Raw genomic sequence first — 27,990 nt, 5'->3', positions numbered from 1 at the left:
AGCTGCTAACAGGTTACAAGTTGGCTAATTTAATTTCCCTTTCTGTGCTAATAAGCAGATGAACTGGCCAAGAGGTAGGAGCAGATTAGGGTGCAGGAAAAGCAAATTTTGCAGATTTTCACTAATATGTAAGCAAACAACAAGCCTCCTCCAAATATATAAATGAATCAAACATTATTTCTGAAAAGTCTAATATTAAATCTAACGCCTAAGGGAAATCAAACAATATATAGTGGGGAAAATTCTACAGGATATTTATGAGAAAATACTAATATTTGGGCTTAAATCCTAGTTTAGCCACTTATACTCCCACTGTAGGACTCTAAGAGATGCTTAAACCAAACCTGAATCTTCTCATTTGTCAAAAATGGGCATTATCAACCCAGCCTCACCTAATTTATAAACCTGTTATGGGGAGATACAATAAAATAACTTACATAAAAATGTGTGAAAATAACAAGCTACATAAAATACAAGATATTATTTACCGTAAAAGTTTAGTGAAAATAGTTTTCCAAGGCTTTGAATGTTTGGTAGATAAAAATTCACTGAAGTCAAATATTCTTTTTTTCCATTTTCCCAACACAAACACTTGAAAATACTTCCTAATTCAAAAGCTGGCATCTTTTTTTCTCATTTGGCGAAAACAATCCTCCCCTTGGGTTTCCAGGGGAACTGAAATGAGTTTGACTGTTTTTGTTTAAGATTATCGACAAGAACCTCTCCAAATTTTGCAGCATCTATGCCAAAACACATTCTTTATGCAGCACAGTTGTAGGACTATATCATATGTGAACAACTGCTGGGCCACAAAGAAGAAACAGGATAGTATATTTTTTCTATCCTTTAGGAAAATGTGAAATATTTTTAACATGGCTTTGTCCAGTGGCAGATTTCTTTCCAATAGAACCTTTTATTTAACAGCAACATATTATTAAAAACAGGGAGAGGGAGCTCTACTGTTTCAGAAAACATGTTTCACTTGAGTTTGATAGTTAGCTACATCATCATCATCACAGTAATTACCATTTACAGAGCCCTTACCACGTGTGCTAGGTATGTTTTAAGCCATTTATATTTGTTAACTAATTTAATCTTCCTAATAACCCCATGGGATGCATAACAGTATCTTCATTTTACAGATGAGAAAACTAAAATGTGAAGAAAACAGTTATTTTTTCTAAGGTAACACAGTATTAGGTGGAATTTCAATCTAGCAGTATGATTTCAGAGACTGTATCTAACCACTAGACTATTTTCATGGGCAGTTCATATGCAGTAAGATGCAGTAAGTAAATATTCATTAGCGAGCATTTTCCAAAAATATTTAAGTATATTTAAAATTTAACTTTGTTTATATCTTAGGTTGAGATCTCTAAAGGAAACTTTTATAATTAAAAAATTTTTAATTTCAGACTTCTAAAGAATTACCTGGTAAACCTAAGATTGGTCTTTTTAAGTAAAATATATACATGTGCATATGTATGCATGTGTACGTGTGTGTGTGTGCATACACTGGTATCAAACAGTGTGTCTTCTCAAAAAGGTAACTGTTCAGTCACATTCATCACAAATTCTTTTTTTTTTTTTTTCATCACAAATTCTTAAGAGCTACAGAGATGTTTATCCAGCTGAGATGATCTAGGGCTACTTCTGTTGAATTAGGGTAATTTACTCTAAGTTCTGCCTCTAATATCCCCCAAGTTAAAAAATATGTAAAAATTTATAAAACACATCTGTGTTAATTCTAAAGCAAATGAAGGACAAAATAAACTTCCTAGGATCAAAACTGGTTTTATAAGACATATATCCAAACTAAATATAGTTTTACTTCAAAAATAATACCTTCACAGGTACGGGAAGCCACATAGAGAGATGAAATGGTAATGTTGTCAGACGCTGAAGGCATGTGTTTAGTTTCACTTGTAAAAGCTACATAAAATGCACACTGTATACAAGGTTAATAGGATTTTTAAAAATAGAAATAATGATGTTAAGGCAGCTGTCTATGCCTGGGTGGATTTCTGCACAAAACAATAAAACTAATGACAGGGAAAGAGTACTAACTCATTTTTAAGCATCTACTGCTTGTCAAGTACAATGCTAGTCACTTTGCATAATTTACCTAATATATTTGCATCATTTCCCTAATGTATTCTTCATAATAACCATCCCAGATAGGTATCATTCTAGGTATCATTCCCCTTTTAATAATAAAAATAAGGCTTGATACCTCCAGATAGCCCCACAATACAGAACTCAGGTATATATAGCTCTTTCCATATACTGTACAACCTGCACAAATTAAATAACTTAGTAAATTAAAAGTTATACCAAAAATCTGAGTAATTTGGTTTCATATCTTAAGATAATTTTGAATATTTTTTACATTTATTCATATAGCTCATATTCCACTTTTTGCTCTCTAATCAGATCAAGATTTTTCAAAATACTACCTTTATATTGGCTTGGAATTTTAGTTGTTATATTCTTTATTGAACACCATGCACTGTATGAGGTGCTCTACATGCATGGACTCTTTAAATTACCATAACCAGGGGCACCTGGCTGACTCTGTCAGCACAGCATGTAACTCTTGGTCTTGGGGTTGTGAATTTGAGCCCCATACTGGGCAAGGAGAGTACTTAAAAATGTTTTTTTTTTTATAAATAAATGATCATTTTGAAAATATATTCTATTTTACAAGTGAGAATACAAGTTCAGAGAGTTTAAGTAACACAGAGGTGACAAATTTAGAGAAAGAAATCTGAGGTCTGTTTAACTTTAAAACCAGTATTATTGCTATTGTGCTAGATGGAATATTTTTGAAATTGCAAATTCCTTTTACCAGATCATTTCCAAAAAGCAACTATGATAGCGCTTCATATATGTCAAAGAATGCACACATTTATTTTTCCTATTTAATTCTAACAAGTCTCTCAAGAATGGAGGGCAATGCTTACTATTTCACAGGTGTGACAAAACAAGGTTCAGAAAAATTGTGGAGGAAGTGCCTTTTCTACTATGCAATGATGCTGTCAATCTCCTGGAAGTAGAACGTTCTGAAGACTTATATATATAAATCCTTCCTCAACACTTTGTTTGCATATATCACTAGTTTTACTAAAAAACAAAGACACCCCAATGAATAATGAGTTGCACTGATAAAAGTCTCTAACAGAACACTTATTCTCAATTCTATTACATAGTTCAAGGACATTGTTTTCTCTCACCTTACTTCTGAACTATACCATACACTAAACATCTTTAAACTTCCATTGCAACAGAAATATAGTGATGCTCAAAGTCTATTTTTTTTCTGGTATTAATAGAGCCACCTATGCTCTATTTTTTTTTAGTATTTGTTTGGGATACCATTTTTCCATTCCTTTACTTTCAGCCTGGGTGTGTCCTTAAATATAAAGTGGGTCTATTATAGACAGCATATGTTGGGTCTTTTATTATCCATTCAGCCACTTTACATCTTTTGATTGAAGAATTTAATCCACTTACATTTAAGGTAATTATTGATAGGAATGGACTTTGCCATTTTGTTGTTTTCTGTTTTATAGTTCTTTTGTCCCTTTATTTTTTTCTTGCTGTCTTCCTTTGTGTTTTGTTAATTTTTGGTAGGGATATGCTTTGATTTCTTTCTCTTTTTATTCTGTGTATCTTCTTTCTAGATGTCTGTGTGTGTTTTGGGTTACCATGTGGCTTGTTAAAATGTCCATACCACCCAAAGTGATCTACAAATCCATCACTCTGCCTATGAAAATCCTTATGGCAATTTTTTTACATTACTAGAAAAATAATCATAAAATTCATATGAAACCTTTAGACCCAGAACAGCTGAAGTGATCTTAAGAAAGAACAAGGAAGCTGGAGGCATCATATTTCCTGATTTCAAACTAAATTACAAAGCCACAGTAGTTAACATAGTATTACACTGACATAAAGACAGACCTGTAGCAATGGAACAGAGAGCCCAGACACAAAGCAACACATAGTCCAACTGATTTTTGACAAGAGTGCCAAGAATACACAATGGAGAAAGGACAGTTTCTCCAATAAATAGTGCTAGGAAAACTGGATATTCACATGCAGAAATGAAGGAAGGAGGGAAGGCACTAGAACCCCTACCTTATACCATACACACAAAAAAAGGTGGATCAAAGATTTAAACATAAGACCTGAAACTGTAAAACTCCTAGAAAACAGGGAAAAACCTTCTTGACATTGGTCTCAGCAAAGATTTCTTAGATATGACATCAAAAGCAAAGGAAACAAAAGTAAAAATAGACAAGTGGAACCATATCAAAAAGCATCTGCATGGTAAAGAAAACAATCAACAGAACGAAAAAGGCAACCAGTGGAATGGGAGAAAACATCTTCAAACCAGATCTGTGATAATACCTTTGTTAATAATAAAGTTACAGTTATAGAAGACGAGTAAGTCCTAGAGAACTACTGTATGACATGATGCCTATAGTTAACACATAAAGCGACACGAGGAAACTGGAATGTGTTGGATATGTCTGCTATCTTGATTGTGTTGATAGTATCACAGGTGTTAGCATATGTCCAAACTTATCAAATTGTACATATTAAAATAGGTAGAGTTCTGCTTATCAATTATAGCTAAGAAAACTTTTAAAAAAGAGAAGTGTTAGTGATGCCTGAACATGTGGTTACTCAAAGAGGGTAATTAGTGCTTCACAGAAAGCACATAGGGTCTTTTTACCTGGAACTATCCCATTCCTTTCATACACTTCCACCAACTTCTACCTTAGCTCATGAAATGCCCTCTTTATTCACTTTTACTGTTTGGATGTTGGGAATATGCCCTAGGCTTTACTGCATTAATGTCAATTAAATTGGGGTTGTAATCTACAGCAGTTCTCTGAGGGACACTAGCCCCACCGTTTAAAAATGTTATTAACTGTAACAAGCTGAGTTTTTAAACTACTTATTGTTGAGAGGCAGAACTGCGTTAGGTTCAAATTTAAGCTTAACCATTTACTGGCTGTGTTTATCACTTGCCAGTCATAGCAGTTTGACCTATAGCAGTCTGTAGAACCAAGGTTACTTATATCTACCCAAGCTCATAGGGTTGTTGTGAAGATCAAATAATATAATGTATTGATAAATCACCAAGTACAGATGGTGGCCCTAAATAGGTATTACTTTAATTCTCTTACTCTAAGAACTTTAAAGATGACATTTAGATGGGGAGGAGAAGTAAAAAAACTAAAAAATTACCCTCACCTCCCCCCATACCCTGTAAACATTCATATAGTATATAAATTAGAGGATGCATTCTCTCCATCAGGCTCATTTACTTGAATTGGCATAACTTGAATGCAACATACTAAGTGTAAGATATTAGTCTAAAAAAACCTGTAATTCATTGAGACAGTTTTGCTTAAATATTCATATAATACCTTACTTAATACACTAACTCTTAATTAATCAAGAGAGCCATAGTTTCTAGAATGAGTAGCTCAGTTACATCTGAAGGCTAGAAGATGGAGAATTACTCAATCCTTCTGTCAAAAATGTACTGCTTTGTAAATGACAAAATATTTAAGGCACTTCTTGGGAACCATGAAATTTGCATTTCATGGAAGGGATTTAATTAAACTCCATTGGTCCTGCCTAACCCTGTACTTATCACCCCTTGCAGCAGCAGAGGAGCTGGCCCTACTGACCTGATCGCTGTAACATCTCGGTTCATTTGCTGAGAAACAAACAAAAAGGCCATCATATGATTTTTTTCTTAAGAGTACTTTTTTGAAAAATAGATTGCACTACATAAACACTAACTCTCCCAAATGATGAACTATTTCTTTCTTCTTGAGGACCATGGTACAACTAGTATTTTTCTCTTATCTTTTCCTTTGTATCTCTTTTTGGCTACAGGTACAGATAAACTAGATGAAAGCAAGTCTTATCAGATCTTCTTGTTTCTTATATCCAGATAATTAGGTTTGGTATTGTTTTCAGTGGCCCTTAATGTATTTTTTCTTTCATGCAATCATTCAACAAACATTGTACAACTACTCTGTGCCACAGATACAGAAGTAAACAGGGCCCTAGACCAGTAGAAAAAGACACACAAGAAAGGTATTGACAATTGCTTGTTAAGTGCTATAATAAAGATATGCCCAGATTGTGGGGCTGGAAACACAAAGATGAGGAAATACTCCTGGGCTAGAAAAGCCTACATCAAACATAATGAGAGTAAAAATAAGGAAATCCATAGGTACACTCATTGTTTGACCCTCTATCAACAGTCAAAATAAGCTTCTTGAGTTTAAGAATCCTGATTTATCTAACGCATGTTCAGTTCTTTTGTGGTCTATAAAAATACAGCAAAATGTACTTTCTTGAATATCTTATACACAGACCTTTTCCCCCTCAAAAGTAGTTATTTTTGGTAAAGAGAATAAGAGCTTAACTAATTTTGTTAACCTGTAGAGAACAAGGTAGGTGTGACAGTATATAAGCTCATATCTGTTCTGTGTTGAGTTATTTCTCTTACTTAAAAAATCCTAGTGATTTTCTAAGGCTTATGCTGTCCCGGCCATCTAGATAGAATACTAGCTAAATTCAGTTACTATCTCTGTCTGAAGTATATGACATCTTTAAGAATTAATTAGAACCTCCTTTTCATCTTTATACCATTTCTATCATCTATTATAGTATTTCTCTCACTGTAATAAGTAAATGTCAGTTTCCTTCCACAAACTCGGGTCAGGAACTGTTTTTGTATATTTCTGGTTGATCAGTCAGTGCTGTGCAGATTGCCTGGAACAGAGTAAATCTTCAATGATACTTATTAAATGGATGAATATTCACCAGTTCTGGTTGTCTAAGAAATTTTACATTAAACTAAGTGTACCACTCATAATAACTCCTAAGAGAAAGCTGGGTTTCCTCTCTTATCTCATTATGCACATGAACTTTTGGCTATTTTTCCTAATTATAAAAGAAATATAATTCTATTATTTTTCCTAATTTCTAAAAGGGTAGCCTTCTAACATGTTAACCACCAGGGCCTCAACAATAAGGAAGAAATGCCACTGCTGGAGGTTCACTCATGTCAGGGTACCTATTATGGTCATGTACAAATTAGGACAAGAATTCTCTCACTTCATTATTTTTATCTGATTTCAAAAATCCATTTTCTACTTTTGAGTTCTCCCAAGTTCTAGATCTTTATTTTTAACTGATTAGTAGATATTTCCCTCTATCCCACCTTCACCCTCATAAAATCTGATCGATATTTAGTTTATTCCATGTTGCTTTCCTATTCTCAAAAGTCATTCCCATCTTTCAGTGTCCAGCTCAAAGGTCACCTCTTTCACCAGTGCTGCTCCAGGCCTGTCATTCTCCTTGCAGTTCTCTTATTGCACTCAACATATCCTCCCAAAGCTTTTGCATCCCTGCAGACCATCTCCAGTGAAAAGCACTTGGGAGTTTCCTGAACAATCATGCTCTCCCTTCTGCCCCATTTTCATCCTTTTGCAAGTTCTGCACCAAGCTAGAATGCCCTATCCCCATTTTTGTAGTCTTCTACTGTAGAAGTTTACCAAACCACTGTAAATGTTAAATACATTGTAATTTGTCTTTTTCAATAGACTCTTCACACTTGTGGGAAGGTACATTTAACAAATTTATACACATCAAACACAGTGCTCAATAATATGTGACAAATGGGTAGATGAATGCTTTGAATGTGTAACTAGCCTAAGATTAAGGTAAAAGTTTAAAAAACACACAAAAATTGTAAAATGGTGGAGTCACTTTGGAAAACAGTTTGGCTGTTCCTCAAAATGTCAAACATAGAGTTTCTGTATGACTCAGCAATTCCATTTCTAGGTTTACAAATGAGAGAAATGAAAAGATATGTCCTCACAAAAACTCATACACAAATGTTCATGCCAGTGCGTTCCATAATGTCCCAAAAGTGAGAATAGTAAAAATGCTCATCAACTGAGTGTTGTGCAGCTGCATTATGACTATTATTTAATGATCAAAGGAATGAAATACTGACACGCATTACAACATAGATGAACCATGAAAACATTATGCTAAGTCAAGGCAGCCAGACACAAAAGGTCACATATGGTATGATTCCATTTATATGAAAAGGCAGAAGAGGACAGAGACAGAAAGCAGATTACTGATTGCCAGGAGGTGAGGACAGAAGGGAATGGGGAGTGATTGCTAACGGGTTCAGGATTTTTTTCTGGAGTCATGAAATATTTTATAATTAGCTAGTGGTAATAGCTGCACAACTCTGCGAATTTACTAAAAACCATGCAATTGTATACTTTTTAAAGGGTAAACTTTATACTATATGAATTATATGTCAATAAAGCTATTATTGGAAAATGAACACAATAATGAGAATGCTCTTTCTGCTCTAGATTTTTAATCAGGGGCTTAATCTTTCAAGTTACAATATAACTCTGCTGTTTAGAACTGGCTTATCTTCCATGTTAATCAATTACACAATTATAGAAGTGTTGGAACATTAAAAGTCCCTTCTAAATTAACCCCTTCATCACCTAACAGATAAAAAAACTGAGCTCCAAGAAGGATGATACATGACTTGAACAAGGTTGTATAACTAGTAGTGGGACCATGCAGACCTCACTCTGTCCAAACACACACCTCTTATCTCAGTTGAATTGACATCTTCTTTCCTAAAATTCCCAGGTGACTTTTTTTATTTAAAGGAAAATACCTTATAAGGAAGAAGATCAATTTATCTTTCATACTACGTCCAGTAACTATTACTAGATTATAAGAAATATTTTTAAAAGGCTAAAGAAATAAACAACTGCAACTTTCTGCTTCTTACAATGAGAAAAGACAACTATTCGAATTTAAAGGGTCATAGTAGTAGTTAGGGACAGCAACAAAGACCACTCCTCCCCCCACCCAGGGAATGGAAATAGACACTAAGCCAAGACACAACATATATGGAAATTCACACCTGATCCTTCAGAGAGAAGTCAAACGTAATCCATAGCAAAAATGTCTTTTAGAATATCATATTCTGAAGTTCCCCTTTGAGACCTATTTTTTTTTTTTTTTGTGGCCTTTGTATAGCCGATGGCAGATATAGGTGTAATAGATAATTTTTGATGTACTTATTCACTCGGGAGATTTCCTAGGACAGTGAAATTTTCTTTGAAGTTCATTATTTGTTATTTTACCAAGCAGGATCTTTTAAATAGAAGAATTTCTCATTTGTTTCCACATGTAAAACAAAAACAAAACCAAAACATGTTAAGTTTCACTGACGATATTTTTTGTTAAAAAACCCGAAAGCTTTAGTCAATGTTGACTCTTAAATACCCATTGTACAAAACATCATCCTACAGCTTACAGCTAGGGAGTAACTCAGTGATCGCGTGTATACCATTTCCTTGCTTGGTGTCAGGGACCTGAGGACAGACTGGACATCTGAAAGGAAGTGCGGGTAGCTGAGGGGGTGAGTGGGAGGGGGGAGGATCGCCATAATGACAAGTACTGCTACACACTTACTTTAGGAAGCCTCAGGCTAATTCAAAAACTATTTAATGAGAACTAACTATGTGTCAGACTCCAGACCAGATGCTATAGCCAAACAGGTTTATGCTAGGATTTCTAGTGCCTCCAACAGGCTAGTGTTTACTATGACTAGAACAGTAGTGTGCTTGGACAGCTCCAGTTTGGAACCGCTGTTCCAGTATCAGTAGCACTACCTTTGGTTCCCGCCATCCTACCTATGACTCTCTAAGTCAGGGAGTGTGAGTCTAGTGCATAGATTTTCCTCAACTTATGTGACTAATGAAATACCTGTATCTACATTCCTACAGCCATCTCTCAGAACAGAGGTCCACAGAACATGGTTTGGGAAATGCTGATCCACTTTATTCTCTTCATTTGATAGCTGAGGAAAGTAAGGCCCAGAGAATTAAAGAGAGTCAGCTGGAAAACGGCCAGATGGAACTAAAGCCAAAGCCTCTTGGCCCCTTTCTTTGATGCACTTTCCAACACATCACAGATGGCCATACCAGAACACTCTTAACATGAAGTTTAAAAATCCTATTATTAGATAACAGGTATTATATGTTTTCTCCTAATACAAAAACAAGTCACTCAACTTTACATGTGAATTTCAACTTAAATGAAGTCACACTTTCTTCCCCTTTTAAATCATAACTACAGAGTTAACCAAAGGTGGAGTCAATGAGAGAACAGTACCTTGTAGTCAACTCTTAAACCTTGTAAGCCAAGTTTACTGATTTTCTATTCTCTGCTTTCCCTCTGCTTATTCTGGTAAATATGAGGTAACCGATTTCTTCATATCTTCAAAGACTCACTGGCCTCGCAGGTGTGTGTATGGAGGGTAGAGAAAAGCTAATTTTATCAATTACCAGACTTCCCAGGACAATACATTCTGTATAATATTTTACTCTCCTTTATGGTTCCCAGTGTCTTTTAAGTAAAGATACTACTTTCCTGAGCCATTCTGTACTTATGAAAACTCTAAAGAGTTTAAAATTACAACATATTCCCTTTATTCTCTTGGAGTCTCTACATGCTTACTAATAAAAGCTATTTTCTGATTCTGGTTGCACCAAAAGGTATGGCCTTAAAAGAAAATCACAGAAAGAATTCTATTTTTAAAAATCATTTTTTCACATTTTGGGTCATACATGGCCACTGCTATTTCTAGCTAACTGAATTGTAGGTAACTTAGTTCTTTTAGAGAAAAGGAAGTGAATGACTATATATAAACTTTAAAAAGAAAACTGTATCTTACTAGCTAAGAAGTGCAAATAGTCTTTTTTAGGGGGGAGAAATGAGAAAATACCAGCTAAAACAGGGTTTAAACTTAGGAAATTCATTTCTGTACAGTATATCTTTTTGCTCATTACCAAGAAAAGGGAGTTAATATTAATCTTAGACAAAATAACCAGATTAAAAGAAAATCGCAAAGTGGTTAAAGCAGAAGACCATTTCTAGAGAGAATCTATTGTTGGATTTGTAGGAGACCTGAGACGTGTGGCTGAACATCATTCTCATAATCAGATTGGAAGTTGTAATTGTGATGTAGAGCTCTGACTTTGAGACAGAGCACTCTCTCCTGTGATTAAAAAAAGAAGACTGCCTAGATTAATTTACCATTTGAAGCAATGAACTTATTCACTTCTAACTACGGTACTCAGAACCACCTGTTAAAAAAAAAAAAAAGAATACAGATATTGATCACATCAAACGTTTTCATTGAGAAGTTGACACAGACACCCATACAGTTTATCATGGATGGTATCAGAAGCTTTCCTGTGTATGAGAAACGGAACTACAGGCCTTTTTGTATAAGTTCCTGTATATCTTGTCCATGCTGTTCTCAAAGACGGGTCGGTGGGATTTTCCTTTATAAGAGGCTGACCTGTTGGACCAGTATTCACCATCATCCAAATGGAGAGTGCCACGTGGCCGCTGAAATGAGCTATAAAAAAGGATATAAAATATTAAACTGGTGAAACTCAGTGAGAGGTAATCAAATATTTACTGAGTACTCTATGGGTGTGTGATACTCTAGGCTGTGAGAAATAAAAGACAAAAAGGTCTGTGTCTTCAAGAGTGACCCTATTTGTATGAAACTATTACAAAACAATAAAATGAAAAATGTGCAAGAGAGACAGAGTTACAAAGAATTCAGAGGGGAGAAATAATGTGGTAAAAGCCAAGTGCAGATGCTGTGGGATGGCCAGTCACGAGAGGACCGGGCCTCCGAAGTCAGGCAGACCTGGAACTGGATAATGGCTCAATCCTTTAGAAGTTATGGGATGGGGGCAATTTATTTAATCATCCCAAGTCTCAGCTTCCTCTGCTGTATTTTTTGCAGTATTATTTTAAAAATCAAAGACATATGTGTAAAGTGCATAGTACAGTGCTTACTCTGCACACTGAAGTTATTAACCATGGGACACTAAACTACTAGGTACTTTATCTAAAAATATGAGGACACTCTGAAGTTGATAGCCGTGGAAACTGAGGCTCAGTGAAGTCAAGGGACCTGTCTCTGACCACTCAGCTAGCAACTGGCAGAAGAGAATGAGATCCCACGTCCATGGCCTTGAGGCCCCTTCCCCTATAGCATACTGCTACTGTCCTCAAAGGCGATTAGGAAATTCACCTGAAGTGCTTCATAGCACTTCTGGAAAATGGAAAACAAGGCAGAAAAGTCTGTATTTGAAGTGACAGGGATCCAATTTTGAGGGTCTTCAAAAAAAAACCATGGAGAAAGGAAGCTGTGAAGTAGACCAGCACTAGGTTAATTATAATGGGAATAGAGAAGAAAAGGCAACTCTTTTTGTTTTTTTGTTTTGTTCTGTTTTTTAAAGATTTTATTTATTTATTCATGAGAGAGAGAAAGAGAGAGAGGCAGAGACACAGGCAGAGGGAGAGGCAGGCTCCATGCAGGGACCCGACGCGGGACTTGATCCCATGTCTCCAGGATCAGGCCCTGGGATGAAGGCGGCTCTAAACCGCTGAGCCACCTGGGCTGCCCAGGCAACTCTTTTTGAAGGTTTGATAGTACTTTTAAAAACATACCAAAGATACAATTTTACTATCATAAACGTTAAGTTCTGGGCTTAATATATCATTTGCTAGAAATAAAATGTTGTCTTTTTCAAGGACTGAGTTTTATTTTTTAAATAAATATTTGACCTACTTCAATAAATTTACTTGTTATAATGAAGACTCAGGCATGTTAGAACTAACAAAATTTGTGCCATATAAAACTTTATGTTCTGGTTATTAAATGTCACAAATATTTTAAATGTACATTTGGAATCTCACTTCAAACAGATAATTTCTTCCTTGACTTAGTCTAATGATGTTACCTCTACTGTCAACTGTAAAACAGGTACTCTTAGGGCTGTATATCTAAGGAAAATTTGGTATTTGACCTGAAGTCAATCTAACAGCTGAACACAATAAAAGAGACCATGAAAAAAGGCATGGAGTAGCTGGGTTATCATTCTTAGAGCTTGACATGGTGTCCATGAGGATGTAAAGTCATGAGAACATTTATACACTCACTTTGGCATGACCCAACAAGGTTGAACATGCAATTTCAAGCCAGTAATCCAACTCCTAGGTACGCCAGCAAAATTCTTGCACATGTCTACCAAGTGACATGTACAGACATGTTCATAACAACACTCCCTGTAATAAAGCTAAGAACTAGAAGCAACTTAAATATTCATCTACATTAGATCAGATATGCATACAATGTTATGGGCATACAATGGTGTATGTGCAGCAAGGAAAATTAATGATCTATAGCCACATGCATCAATGTGGGTGAAACTAAAAAACCAACTGAGGGGGGGAAAAGCAAATTTCAAACAATACACAGTTATACTTACATTTATATAAAGTTTAAAACAAGAAAATAAAACAACTTATTGCTAAAGGATAGATTCATGTGTGGTATAACTATAAAGAAAAAAGATTAATAGAAAACTATGTTAACAGCTATCTTTATAGAAAGAGATGCAATTTTGGTTAGGAGCTTAAGGTGACTTTGGAGGTATGGATAATGGTCTATTAAAATGGATAGTGAGTAAATGCATATTCATTTATTATTATCATTATTATTACAATTTCGGATGCACAAAACTTAAATATATTCCTCTGTTACAATTAATATATGTTGTATGTTTTCAAAAACTCACTTCTGTGAACCATGACAACTGGTCTTTTTACTTCCTGATGGCTTTGCCAAAATGAAATTTTACCTCATATTTTCTAGTAATATTTACTAGATTGTGTCAAACTTTCTTTACACTTGGCACTGCCTCTTTCATTCTGGAAAATTTTGAAAATGGTATAGTCTCTAGAATAACAAAGGTGTTTTAAAATACGGTTATCATTACTTCTATCTTGTCCATAATTAAGACAATTTCTAATAATGTCAGTATAATATTTAAAATTTTTCAAAAGGCCTTAGCTAAGTCTCAGTGCTATTGTTTTGATATAATTACTACATTTCTTTCATTAGCTTTGCTGAAAATATAGTCTGGCCACTGACTACAATTTATGACTTCATACATTTTTTCACAAGCCTAACTCCTGTTGTCACTTACAACATTTTTTTTTGGACATTTTGAGTCAAATGATTCACACACTGACAAATATATTAATAGAAACATTTATACAAATATATTAATAGAAACATTTCTACATCTTTCATGACTCCATAACCATATCTACCAGCTGAGGTCCCCACACTTGCCTGTGTTCCCTCATACTACTTTAGGGATCCCACCATGTTGTGTTTTGCTTGGTTGGTTGTACTTTATTTGTTTTTTGTAAGAAGTCATGAACCAATTAAAATTCCATAAAACACAAGTTTGTCCCTATCTCCTTGTCCACAATCATCAACTTTACTATATGCTGATGGCCAGGTAATAATGTTCTTTTCTGAATTTTACATTTTGTTTAGTTGCTAGGCTGGTTCTACTATGATAAACCTACTCAACAGTAGTTTGAATTTCTAACACACACACCACCACCCAGCTCTCAAAGAGGTAAGCAACAGCAGGGCTGCTAACTTTAAAAATCATTGTATAGATTTCTTCTGAGATTGTAAACAAAATTGTCACTTCTATTATCAATTAGTATATTTAATGTTATCTGGCATAGATTTGCTACTGCTTTAATTCCATTATACATTTTTTTTCATGTCTCAAAGATGCCTTAAATAGTATCACCTCAGTGGCTTGGAATGAATAAATAAAATTCAGAAAGCTTTTTAGAGGCAAATGTGAACCTGGTAAGAGGTAAAGAAGGTAAAGAAGAGCTAAAGTGGCCAAAACACACATTCTAATGCTTTTAGGTCTTGTAAAATTTGGCAGTGAGTTAATTTCCATTTAAAATTGCAAAATTTTTCAACTTAGTAAACAATACTGTAATCTCTGGAGAGAATTTGGAAATTAGTTCAGCCTGGAAGCCTGAATTGCAAAACAGAGATGTGAACACAGAACAGGTCCTAATATGGCCCACAGATAGGTACAAAGAGTATCAGAATCCTAAAAAACGTTATTTACTTCCAGACATGAAAGCATTAGCTCTCTAATGAACTGTGAACATATTAAGTCAATTCTGATTTCTCATTACTGTAAGTGATACTAAAATGTTTTATTATAGTAATAGGCTTTTAAAAATTAAACTTTTCTATTTTACCATGAATATCTCCAGCATTCATTTATTCAAAGCACTTTGTGAATTCCTACTAAGCTCTACAAAATACTGCATAAATGCCATATACCATTAAAATGGTTACTTTTAAGGGATAGTATTTTATTAATGCAGTGACTTTTGTTTTAATTAACTTATACTTGCTACTTAAGTAGGGATATACTGTATTTATGATAATGCTATTAAGAAAAAAAGACAAAAAAGAGCAGACTAGGAGAATATCCAAGAACTGGACAGTTTCAAATTCTAAGTATTGATAAGGCCTAGCATATATGCAAAGAAGAGAAAGGTCTTAGGCAGTTCAGCATGAACTAAGAGAAAAAGGACATTACTAGTTTTTTGCTTAGAAAAGAATAAACTCACTTGAAACCCTGATATTTCCTATATTAGTGTCAAATGAAGACCAAGCATATACTACTCTATACATAGTCTTCAGACAAAATATCTATAAGGTGATACTCATTTGTAAAAGAGGTCAGAAGGTAAGATGGATATGCTACCCATAAGATATTAATTCTAAGAAATAACTGGAAGGCCATGAGAATTATAAAATTGTCCACTTGCCATTTGTACTCAAAGAACCAGAGTTGAAAGTGACTTTAAAGATGATGATACATATTCTATATTTTAAAACTGTGATCTAAGAGTCAATATAATTAAAGATGCTTATATAATACAAGAGATAAATTCCTTTCCATAATACTCAATAAAGGCTTCTATTAACCAAATTTTGAATGACAAAACACATAAAATAGTTTTGAGGATGTGATGTGTGCTTTTAGAGCACTGGATGGAGGATGGACAGATGGATGAAAAGTAGGAATGGAAGCTTTCAAAAGTCTTGGAGTTCAGAACAGATAATAGGAAGAGGATATATTATGGTTTAATAAAATCTGAAAAGTATCTTGTGTCTTTAAAGATACCATATAATGGGACGTCTGGGCAGCTCAGTGGTTGAGCGTCTGCTTTCAGCCCAGGGCATGATCCCAGGATCTGGGATCAAGTCCCACATTGGGCTCCCTGCAAGGAGCCTGCTTCTCCCTCTGCCTGTGTCTCTGCCTCTCTCTCTCTCTCTCTCATGAATAAATTAATAAAGATAACGTCATTAAAGACATAAAAATTTACTGATAAATAATAGCAATAGTTCTCAAATTATAATATGCATCTGGAAGGCTTATTACAACTCAGGTTATTGAGTCTCACCCTCCAGAGTTACTGAGGGAGAGTCAAAGAATTTGGATTTCTAACAAGTACCAGGGTGATGCTGAGGTCATTGGTCTAGGAACCATACTTTAGAAAGCACAGAATCAGAGACTTGTCTTCTACAGGGGGAAAAAAAAAAAGCTTAGGGAAGAAAACTGCATCTGGTCATTTATCTTCTTTTCCTATCAGCAGAAACTATATAGTCAACATTAAAAGAAGTATATTCAAAGAAATTTACTGAACACTGGTTACTTATAGGCCATTTATTTCTCTTCCATGACTAAGAGTATGTAGAAGCGAGCCACTAACAAATAAAGTCTAACAGCTTTCATGATTATTAATTCCTCTCTTGATCACTTATCTAAACATGTTTTTTATCTAAACATGTTATTAAATATCACAAAATATGAGTTTACTTAAATACAATAATTTTAGCAATATAACTGATCAGTATTAATAAAGAACCCAATTTTAATATGTGAACTATTTTTCTAAATTGACCTCCTATTATACATGTCAAAGACCTTAATGAGTAATCAAAAACAAAGTTAAGTAACATATCTGTGCCTTCAAGGAGCTCACATTTAATAGAAGATGGCAAGATAGACACATAACGAAGTTGTTACAAGAGGAAAATGTTGGTAATTGAAATGAAATATATGAGAGAAAGTGGCAGGATAAAGGAGAAAACACCCAACGGTCTGTTGAGGTCATGAGGGAAAAACTTGAGCTTAGTCCTAGAAAATAAGTAGGCAGTTACTAGATAAACAAGAAGACAGAAGTTATCTGTCTACACATAGCATCATATTCTAACAGAATCTACATGCTATGCTACACATAGCATCATATTCTAACAGAATCAAGGTATGAAACAGTTTGGAGTATCATGAAATACCAGGTATACCTGGAGAGGTAAGACTAAAGTAAGATTTAACTGTTAGAACTCAAACAGAATTTTATCTTGGAGGGAATAATGAGCTGACAATGGGAGGACACGGAAGGGATTTCTACTCTGGGTGGGAAATTGAATCAAGATTACTTTAAAAGTCTCCTTAGTCTCATATATGTATATTTTTAATATGTGTATAGGGGACAAGCAGTCTTTATTTAAACACAAAAAATAGTATTTTAAACTGGTATTTTAAGTCATCCCTCCAGTTTCACGAATGCAAGTTAAACAATATTGATATCATATACACAAAGAACATCTCATTTGTTTTATTATTCTTTTCTGACTTCCCTCTCATACTTCGAATAAAGATAACTAGATATAAACCTGAAATAATGTAGAGTACAGCTGTAATAATACTTCAGGAGTATTTTCATGTTTTGCCCTGGTTAAATAAAATAATAAACATATTTTTTACTCCTAAAAGCAGTTATCACTAAAGCAGCTCACACAACTACAGTTCAAGCATAATATCATGAACTAGTACTTATTGTGGCTCTTGAACCTAACTTGGGATTGCTGTAAATAATCTCATACGTGTCATCATCCAAACAGCAGTCCATTTAACACTATCTAGTTCAGACCATAATTGCCTACTTGTTTGCTGACAATGTTATAAAATCACAATTCTTACTAAAAGTTATATTTAATGTATCACTTTCTTATAATCTATTTTAAAAATTAAATTAGTCTACCAAGACTTTCTAGTCATAAAACCATTCTGGCTGCTTAGTAGTATTCTTTAAGGGGGCAACAAGTTGAACATTGGACAATGCCGTGGAGCCATTTTTTTTTTTTTTAAGATTTTATTGATTCACGAGAGACACAAAGAGAGACTCAGAGACAAAGGCAGAGGGAGAAGCAGACTCCCTGCAGGGAGCCCAATGTGGAACTTGATCCCAGGACTCCAGGATCATGACCTGAGCTGAAGGCAGTTGCTCAACCACTGAGCCACCCAGGCGCCCCACCCTAGAGTCAATATTAAGTCTAATTACCAAGGTCATATTTTTGTCTTAAAAAATGAATACAAAAAAAATGAATACAACACTGCCCTGTCCTAATCATCAGAGACTTTTCTAGACTCCTAAACTGCAAGTTTTACAACACTTTGAAAAATCACATAAATGTGCAGCACCCTCAATATTTTTGAATATCAATATACCTTCTAGACAAACATTTTTTAAAAAGAAAAATTAAATCTTAAGTATTTAATGAAAAAGGATTTTATGATACTTGAGTTAATAACTCAAGATCCCATGAATTCTAATTAGAATGAACCAACATTTTTCTCACTTAAAAATGAAGGCTTATTTTTAGTTATTTGAGAGATTTTAAGTCTGTGATATTATTTAGATTTTTTTTCTTCAATTTGTTAATATTAAAGACATCCTTTTGGCTATTTACTACATCTTAGTAGATTCATCAGATTAATCAGATAGTGCCCCAGAGGGAAGAGACGAAAACTATAGTCAAGCCTGTTGTTATTCAAAAATATATAGTCAACTGCTGGGTACCAGAGGGGCAGAGGTGAGGGATGGGTGAAAAAGGTGATGGGGATTAAGGAGAACACTTGTTGTGATGAGCACCAGGTGATGCATGGAATTACTGAATCGCTATACTGTACACCTGAAACTTAAGATAACATTGTATGTTAACTATTCTGGAATATGTAAAAACTTAAAAACATATATAGTCAAAATTTACTCAGCTCTGTTACAAATAATTTCACAATTAAAACATTATATTGAGCATATTTCTACTGTTAGTAATCTGAAAAATATGCATAAGTACATAGAAAATAGTTTATCTGAATAGTTCCATAAAGGATTTGGTTAAAAATTTTAGGCAATAGTCTTAAAAGGTCAATTCACATTCTAATAATGAACTTGAAATTATTTTTATCCTTACTTCTTTTTGTGACCAGCTCCCATCTGTATGAAGCATCACTCATATATGGTTTTTAATTAGGACTAACATTCCAATAAGGTAGTTATGTCAAAAGTACACAACAGTATGGAGAAATTTAAACATCCTGAAAACTGAAGAAATTTGAAATACACATAGCAGGTACTAAAAAGTATCTCAGCACTCTGAGAACTGATAAGGCTACCACTGCAAATGTCTAGAATTTTCCTTTCTTTTTTTTTTTTTTTTTTTTTTTTTTAAGAATTTGAGAGAGATAGTGAGAAAGAGCATGAGGTAGTGCAGAGAAGGAAAAGCAGGCTCCCTGCTGAGCAGCCTGCCATCCAGCCCCAGCCATCCTCTGCTGGATGTGGGGCTTGATCCTAGGAGTCAATATTAAGTCCAGAGATCATGACCTGAGCCTAAGGCAGATGCTCAACCAACTGAGCTGCCCAGGCACCCTAAAATTTTCTAAAAGATAGGCAATATGTAAGAGAGAAGGAAGTCAGCCTAGGTAGTTCTTTCCAAAATCTAGCTCCAAATCCCAAAGTACTTGAAGTAAAAGGTTACTTAACAACTCTTTGATAAGAAATTTCTTCCAAATGAATTTTATACTCAAAGATGATGGAAGACATAGGACTTCCATGTATAGGCTAGAATGTATAGGCTAATGCATACAGTAAACGGGCACTTCAATTTCCCATTCTGCACTTTCTACAGAAAACACTGAATCTCTGCTATATTCCATGGATGATAAGCACAATGCATATCTCGATCCTAAGATAAAATACTGGGGATCCCTGGGTGGCCCAGCAGTTTAGCGCCTGCCTTTGGCCCAGGGCCTGATCCTGGAGACCGGGGATCGAGTCCCACGTCGGGCTCCCGGCATGGAGCCTGCTTCTCCCTCTGCCTGTGTCTCTGCCTCTCTCTCTCTATGTCTATCATAAATAAATAAATCTTTAAAAAAATAAGATAAAATACTGAGTCCTGGGCATAATCTTTAAGGAAAATATTGATATTCTTTCTTTGATGAGTCACTGCCATTTTATATCCTTTTAATTCTTTGAACAGGATTTCTTTTAGTTCTTTGAACATAGCTGCTAAATCCAATATCTGAGCCTCTTCAGAGACAGTTTATAGTAATTCATTCTTCAACTGTATTGGTTAGATTTTCCTATTTCTTGTATATTTCATAATTCTTTGTAAAAAACAATATTTTAGACAAAAGCTGCACATTTTTACCTTACCAGGGCTTTGTTTTTGATTATTTGTTTAGTGTCCTGCCTAGACTAATACTTTAAGTCTGTTTTCCTTGTCCTGTACAGTTTCTGGTGTCTCTTACTCCTTTTCTTTTTTAGAAAAATATTGTTTCTACTTTTAAGCTTGGACTCATAGGGGTTGCTCCTGAGTCAGCATAGGTTGGTGACGAGCAAATGACTGGTCAGAAAGGCTTTTTCCATCTTTTGCTAATGGATCTATGTGTGCCTTGGAATATACATTCAAAGTTTATCCAGTTTACAAGTCTGTCCTGGATATTACTTTCTGCTTTCACAAGGCCTCACATTCAGCCATGGACTAGTGGCTCCCAAAGGCCCTCTCCAGTTTCTCCTGAACATATTTACAACCTTACACATACATATAATGATCCAGACTACCAGGGATAAGTACAACTTTATCAAGACCAACTTTGGCTAGCTGGTCCCTGGATCTTTGCTGTCTGTCCCAACAAGTAGTGAGACCTCAGTCTTCTCTTACTTTGCCAGTGGGATCATTATTGTTTCTATTCATTTCTATGCACATGGGATTTCCCATGCTCTGCTCCATATAGTCAGCCTCCTCTGTCCGCAGAGCTGCCCAGTCTTTTAGCATGACTGCCCTAAGGAGCTGGGTATGGGGAGTTCCAGGCAAAATGCCCTAGGTTCCCTATTGCCCTTATTGAGGCTCAGTAGACTTTCTTGAGAAATGCTTCTCAATTTGTTATACGCCTTTGGTTAATTTTCAAAGTCCTAAAAATTTTTGTTTTTGACAATTCTATCTAGTTGTTGCTTGGGGGAAGAGAAGATTTGCTAAGCTCATCACTCAGCCATTCCAGGAGTCCATGCAGACTTCTTCAGGATCTCTGTGTCAATGTGTGTCTGCAGAGGGGTGATATTAAGCCAAGATCCCAAATCTCTTGATTTCTGCTGATGGAAGCCTTAAGCAAATGGGTGATCACTTTGAGAGCAGGTTCTCTCGTCTTTGAGATGGAAAGTAGGAGAGTGACTCCTTGGCCTAATACATAATATGACTTAGGGATAAAATAATATTCTGATCATTTCAGTAGTTTCTGGAACTAATATCAAATATACTCTTATAAAAGGTCTTGAAGGCCTGACCACTTGGTTCTATCAGTCTGAATATGTACATAAGAGAAGTGACAAGGAATATAAAAAAATCTTTAAAAATGTGTAAGCAGGGATCCCTGGGTGGCGCAGCGGTTTGGCGCCTGCCTTTGGCCCAGGGCGCGATCCTGGAGACCCGGGATCGAATCCCACATAGGGCTCCCGGTGCATGGAGCCTGCTTCTCCCTCTGCCTGTGTCTCTGCCTCTCTCTCTCTCTCTGTGACTATCATAAATAAAAATTAAAAAAAAATGTGTAAGCAGAACTTTTCTGATACTCTGCTTAACTCTTACTTGAGAGGTGCCAAAATAATCTCAGGTAATCAAAAGCTTAGCCATTAACATTGCTTGGTAACAGTGCTTTTCAAAATGTGGTTCTTACACTAGCTACATTAGGAGCATTCATGATATTTCTTAAAATGCAGGTTTCTAGGTCTTTACCTATAGGTAAAGATTTAGAACCCAAAGGCATAGGAAGAATAAATCTGTATTTTTAAGATGCAACTCAGGTCATTATTATGCATACAGAAGTACAAAAAACAGACACTTTCCTTTATCAATCCTATTCATTCTTACCCAATTAGAATTAACTATATGGATTAAGAACCAAAATTGAAATGTCAATCCATATAGTAGCAATCTGGAGAATAGAGTTTTAAGTAAATAATAATAAAAGGTAATTCTTCAAGGGGTGGACTTTCTTGGATCTCCTTTTTCCTGGCTGGATTGCTTCTACAAATTCTTCTCTCTCTCTCTCTTTTTTTTTTTTTTGCTTCTACAAATTCACCTGTAATATGCTACTTCCCTTAATGAGAGGCCAAGGTTGCCTGTTGGTTGCAAAGCAATAGCTTTGGGTGATGAGTTGACATTTATACTCTGTGTAAGCGGCAAAAGAAATTCTCACATGTTCACAGGATATCTAGCCTAACTTACCAGGGTAAAGATCAGAAACTTCAGGCCAAAACTCAAATTAGCAATAAAACATATTCCATTATCCGGAGCTTTTTTTCTTATACTTGTTTTTCTAGAAACTCAGGAAGAAGGTAGAAGCCATGTGGTCATCAGTGGTATTGCACCAAAGGATTCAGAGAACCTTAGTTACATAAACCACAATTTACATTCAGCTTTTAATACCACCTTCTATGGCAACTGACACAGAGCTTTTAAAAATCTTCATCGGGCAGCCCAGGTGGCTCAGTGGTTTAGTACCGCCTTCAATCCAGTGCGTGACCTGGAGACCCGGGATCAAGTCCCACATCAGGCTCCCTGTGAGGAGCCTGCTTCTCCCTCTGCCTGTGTCTCTGCCTTTCTTTCTCTCTGTGTACATACTCTCATGAATAAATAAATAAAATCTTAAAAAAAAATCTTCACAACACTTGCTAGCATAATCTTGCAAAAATTTTGTTATTACTAACATTATTACTAAAATGTTAGGCTAGAAGAACAGTTTTTCTTACGTTATTAAAAAAAAAAAAGCTTGCTCATGGTCTAAAATTATATAAACTGTTGTTTGAATGAGAATAAATATGCCCTGGAGATGTTGGGTTTGCAAGACAAATACACCATAAATCTTAAGTAAAATGAAAAGTATCACTCTTAATTGACTATATTTGTTTTCACAGAAAAGTTGCAGTAATGTAATCATTAAAGTATTTTATTTTATTTTATTTATTTTTTTTTTTTAAAGATTTTTTATTTATTCTTGAGAGATAGAAGGAGAGAGAGAGCCAGAGACACAGGCAGAGACAGAGCCAGAGGCAGAGGGAGAAGCAGGCTCCACGCACCGGGAGCCCGACGTGGGACTCGATCCCGGGTCTCCAGGATCGCGCCCTGGGCCAAAGGCAGGCGCCAAACCGCTGCACCACCCAGGGATCCCTCATTAAAGTATTTTAATAGGATTTTATACTGTTAAACATAAAACATAAATAAATAATAATGATTAAATTGAGTCTAAATTTCCCACAAATCCAAAACATTAAAAGGCAGGTTATATTTCTGCCAACTGTGAGAAAGGTCTCTACACGCTACATTAATCTGGCTCATACCTATACTCTGGGTCACTGTCGTAGGCAGAGTCTCTGTATAAAAGACCTCTTTTCAGTTCCAGTTCATCTTCCTTCTCTGGGTCTCTCTCATCCTGAAAAATTTAAAGATTCCCATTAATTCATTTTATAATTAACACAATGCCTATGTTTCTTTGGGAAATGCTCTCCCTCTCCCCCATTATATGAAATGAATCAAATGCTCGGATTTCTTAGGAAAGAAAAAAAAAAGTAGGTGAGAATTCATTACTCTGTTCGATAAAACAAATACAATTTTAGTATACTTTTGCTAATAAGGCTTATCAAAGACTAGAACCTGGTAGATGTTTCTTGCATCAATGAATAGGAATGGATACTGTGTCAAGATATGTAGTAAGATATATGGTAATGTCTTCCACATTGTTATGTGAACTCCTAAAAGATTGCTCCTATACTCTGAAGAATAAGCACCTGGGAAACTTATGCAGATGTAAACATTCTAACAAGTACCTATTATTCATAAGCCAAAATGCAATAATAAGGCACAAGAAGCAAAAATGAAAGGCAAGGTAGTTGGAATCAAAATACATAGCTACTCCTCCTATGGACAACCTGTTTTTAACTTCTCATAGACATATTCAAGATCTAAGAAATAGAATTCTAAAGAGATGGATTGTAAACTATATCATCCACTGCAATTATGTTCTTATGTATGGTAGTTTTATATAATTTAGTATCAAATATCTTTCAAGACTATTAGCCAATACCCTTGTTCCTTAGTCGGACAGGAACAGACATAAAGACTACTGAATAATACAAGAATCTATAAGCACAAACAAACTGCTACAGGGATTAGTATTAATAAGGGAGGCATTTATTTTATGTAAGAAATCAGCTGAATACAAATTATGAAGAAAAATGTTTTTAAAAAATTTGCTGATAGCATGAAATTGGGAAGAGAGCATTCAATTAAAAATTGGAGCAATAAAATACTCCAGTATTTTAAAGTTTAAAAATCACAGGAAATGTGAATATACATTTAGAATTGTTATAGCTTCTAGGTTAACTGAACCTTTATCATTATGAGTAACTCCATTTATATCTATTTATGCTTTTTTCCCTTAACTTTTGATTTACTGTTACTATAACTACAATAGCTTTCTTTTAGTTAGTGTTTGGATGGCATATATTTGTCCTTCTATTTTCCATTTTTCCTTATTATTAGGTTTTGGATGATCTTCTTAAATATCATATAGCTGGATGTTGGTTGTTTTTGTCCAGTCTGATGAGTCAGTGAAGTGGAGCATTAACATTACAGACAATGAGTGCAAAAGACACTGCAAAATAAAGCATAAGATATTTTTAAAAATGTATTGTTTTCAACCTTCTGAAATAGATTATGCTCCAAAGAAGAACTGAATGAAAGTGATGTAAATAGTATTTAATTTTTAACTCTCTCCTTGGAATAAGCTATTCATTTCTAGATTATATAATAAGTGATATCACACATAAATATAAATCAATGTTCCTTATTTAATTTTGTCAATACAGGTGAAAAAATTAATTTTTGACCAGGAGTAATAAAACATGTTGACTAAATTTTAAAGTTTACACATGAAAAATATATAAAAGTACTTTAAAAAAATCTGAACCTCAGCTATTCATTAAATAAAATCCTGTTTTGAGTTGGGTACTTACTATCCTATGGGATAAAAAATGACTAAGATATGGTTCCCTCAAACAGCAGAACAAAGTTGTTTACTGACTTAAGAGGAAGTGAGACCACAACCTGTAAAACTATTCAGGCAGAGCACTGATACATGTCTAGATCGAGAAGTTCCTGGACGGGAATACTGCCCCAAGAAACAAAAAGGACCAGATGATCTTCATAATTATTTCCTTCAAATTTTAAGACTATCTTTTGTGACATTTTATATATATTCAATACATATACAAATCTCTTATAAGAGTCTTTTTTTTAAAGGTCAAATTATATAAAAGCAAAGAGGCAAATCACTTTATTGTAAGTTATTAACTATTGGTAAAGTAAGTATTTGGAGAGATGTATCATTCTCATTAGTGCCAGGGAATACATTCCTGGGGAAAGAAGAAATGATTCCTCTCTTACTCTTTATCAACATTCCTGTTTGCCAACATGTAAACACAGAAAAAATGGACGACACCAATATTTACTGAGTTTCTGTAAGGTATTTAGGATTGAGTTAGGTCCTCTCTACATGGGTATCATTTAAGCCTTAAATGACCTTATGAAAAAGGTATTGAAATTCAAAAAGTTAAATTATTTGGCCAAAGTCACACATTATTAAGTGGCAGAGCTGGAATTTAAACCCAGAGCTAACTTAATTTACACTAGACTGCCTCCTAGAATGCAAATGAAATCAAAACCCCCATCCCAAGCCATTAGATTATTCTTCTATATGAAAATTAGACTCAAAATTTCAGCTACATCTATTTTTCAGCTAATACCTACTTGGTTTTTTATGAAGGTGTTCTGAAACAATAGAGTCCAAAGAAATTTTCTCAGAATTTCCATGAAGAAACATATTTCTTTCAGCAAAAGTCATTAATAAAATAAACATTATTAAAAGAAGCTGTGGGCTCCCCTTCCCTGAATTTGGCACTAAGTTAAATGTTCTCTTAAGATTCCTTTCATCAATGATCACTACACCTTATGCATGTGATTGACATCTTACTTAGACTACCCCTGGGAGAAAGAAATAAAAGGTATCTACTTATGCTTGCAAACCAAAAAATTTAGGGATAAACGTGGTTGGTCTAAAACATAACCAGAACTAAAAGGCAGCAATCTCACTAATTACATAGTGTTTAAATAAAATATATACCTGTCGTTCTCAAACACATGAAATTCTTATATATAGTTAGAATACCTGTAAAGTATATTTTATTTCTAACATATTCAATACATTAGAGTTAATTGTGTATATGGACAAGAATTCAAACAGAATTTGATCATTAGTTCTAGTATTCATTATTAAAGATAATAATAATAATATTCATTATTAACCTGGACAAATCAGTTAGCCCTAATGACTTTTATTTCCTACTTCATAACATAAAGAAAATTTAGGTAGAAGGAATAAACCTAACCAAAGAGGTAACGGATCTATACCCTAAAAACTACAGAACACTTCTGAAAGAAATTGAGGAAGACACAAAGAGATGGGAAAATATTCCATGCTCATGGATTGGCAGAATTAATATTGTGAAAATGTCAATGTTACCCAGGGCAATTTACACGTTTAATGCAATCCCTATCAAAATACCATGGACTTTCTTCAGAAAGTTAGAACAAATTATTTTAAGATTTGTGTGGAATCAGAAAAAACCCCGAATAGCCAGGGAAATTTTAAAAAAGAAAACCATAGCTGGGGGCATCACAATGCCAGATTTCAGGTTGTACTACAAAGCTGTGGTCATCAAGACAGTGTGGTACTGGCACAAAAACAGACACATAGATCAATGGAACAGAATAGAGAATCCAGTTCAACTTTATGGTCAACTAATATTCGATAAAGGAGGAAAGACTATCCACTGGAAGAAAGACAGTCTCTTCAATAAATGGTGCTGGGAAAATTGGACATCCACATGCAGAAGAATGAAACTAGACCACTCTCTTTTACCATACACAAAGATAAACTCAAAATGGATGAAAGATCTAAATGTGAGACAAGATTCCATCAAAATCCTAGAGGGGAACACAGGCAACACTCTTTTTGAACTCGGCCACAGTAACTTCTTGCAAGATACATCCACAAAGGCAAAAGAAACAAAAGCAAAAATGAACTATTGGGACTTCATCAAGATAAGAAGCTTTTGCACAGCAAAGGATACAGTCAACAAAACTAAAAGACAACCTACAGAATGGGAGAAGATATTTGCAAATGACATATCAGATAAAGGGCTAGTTTCCAAAATCTATAAAGAACTTACTAAACTCAACAGCAGAGAAACAAACAATCCAATCATGAAATGGGCAAGAGACATGAAGAGAAATCTCACAGAGAAAGACATAGACATGGCCAACACGCACATGAGAAAATGCTCTGCATCACTTGCCATCAGGGAAATACAAATCAAAACCACAATGAGACACCACCTCACACCAGTGAGAATGGGGAAAATTAACAAGGCAGGAAACAACAAATGTTGGAGAGGATGTGGAGAAAAGGGAACCCTCTTGCACTGTTGGTGGGAATGTGATCTGGTGCAGCCACTCTG

The 27,990-nt window shown here is 34.9% G+C and overlaps 1 protein-coding gene across 7 annotated transcripts in view; it reads right to left on the bottom strand.

Moving 5' to 3' along the window:
* Nucleotides 1–5,906: 5,906 nt before the first annotated feature.
* The window catches only part of SPATA6 (spermatogenesis associated 6), a 143,065-nt gene continuing 120,981 nt past the window's right edge, over nt 5,907–27,990 (bottom strand). For 6 of the 7 annotated variants that reach the window (XM_025991876.2, XM_025991878.2, XM_072724057.1 and 3 more), the window contains 2 exons: nt 23,755–23,846; nt 5,907–11,512 (listed from right to left, as the gene is read on the bottom strand). In XM_025991876.2, the coding sequence (XP_025847661.2) occupies nt 11,332–11,512; nt 23,755–23,846 (273 nt within the window). In that variant the 3' untranslated portion in view covers nt 5,907–11,331. The remainder of the gene's footprint in view (nt 11,513–23,754; nt 23,847–27,990) is intronic. The other variant, XM_072724056.1, reaches the window with a different exon arrangement.

The sequence above is a fragment of the Vulpes vulpes genome, chromosome 10 (assembly GCF_048418805.1).
Source record: "Vulpes vulpes isolate BD-2025 chromosome 10, VulVul3, whole genome shotgun sequence".
Taxonomy (NCBI): Eukaryota; Metazoa; Chordata; class Mammalia; order Carnivora; family Canidae; genus Vulpes; species Vulpes vulpes.
Note: the sequence above shows the minus strand (reverse complement) of the source record. Positions and strands in the feature narration are given on the sequence as shown.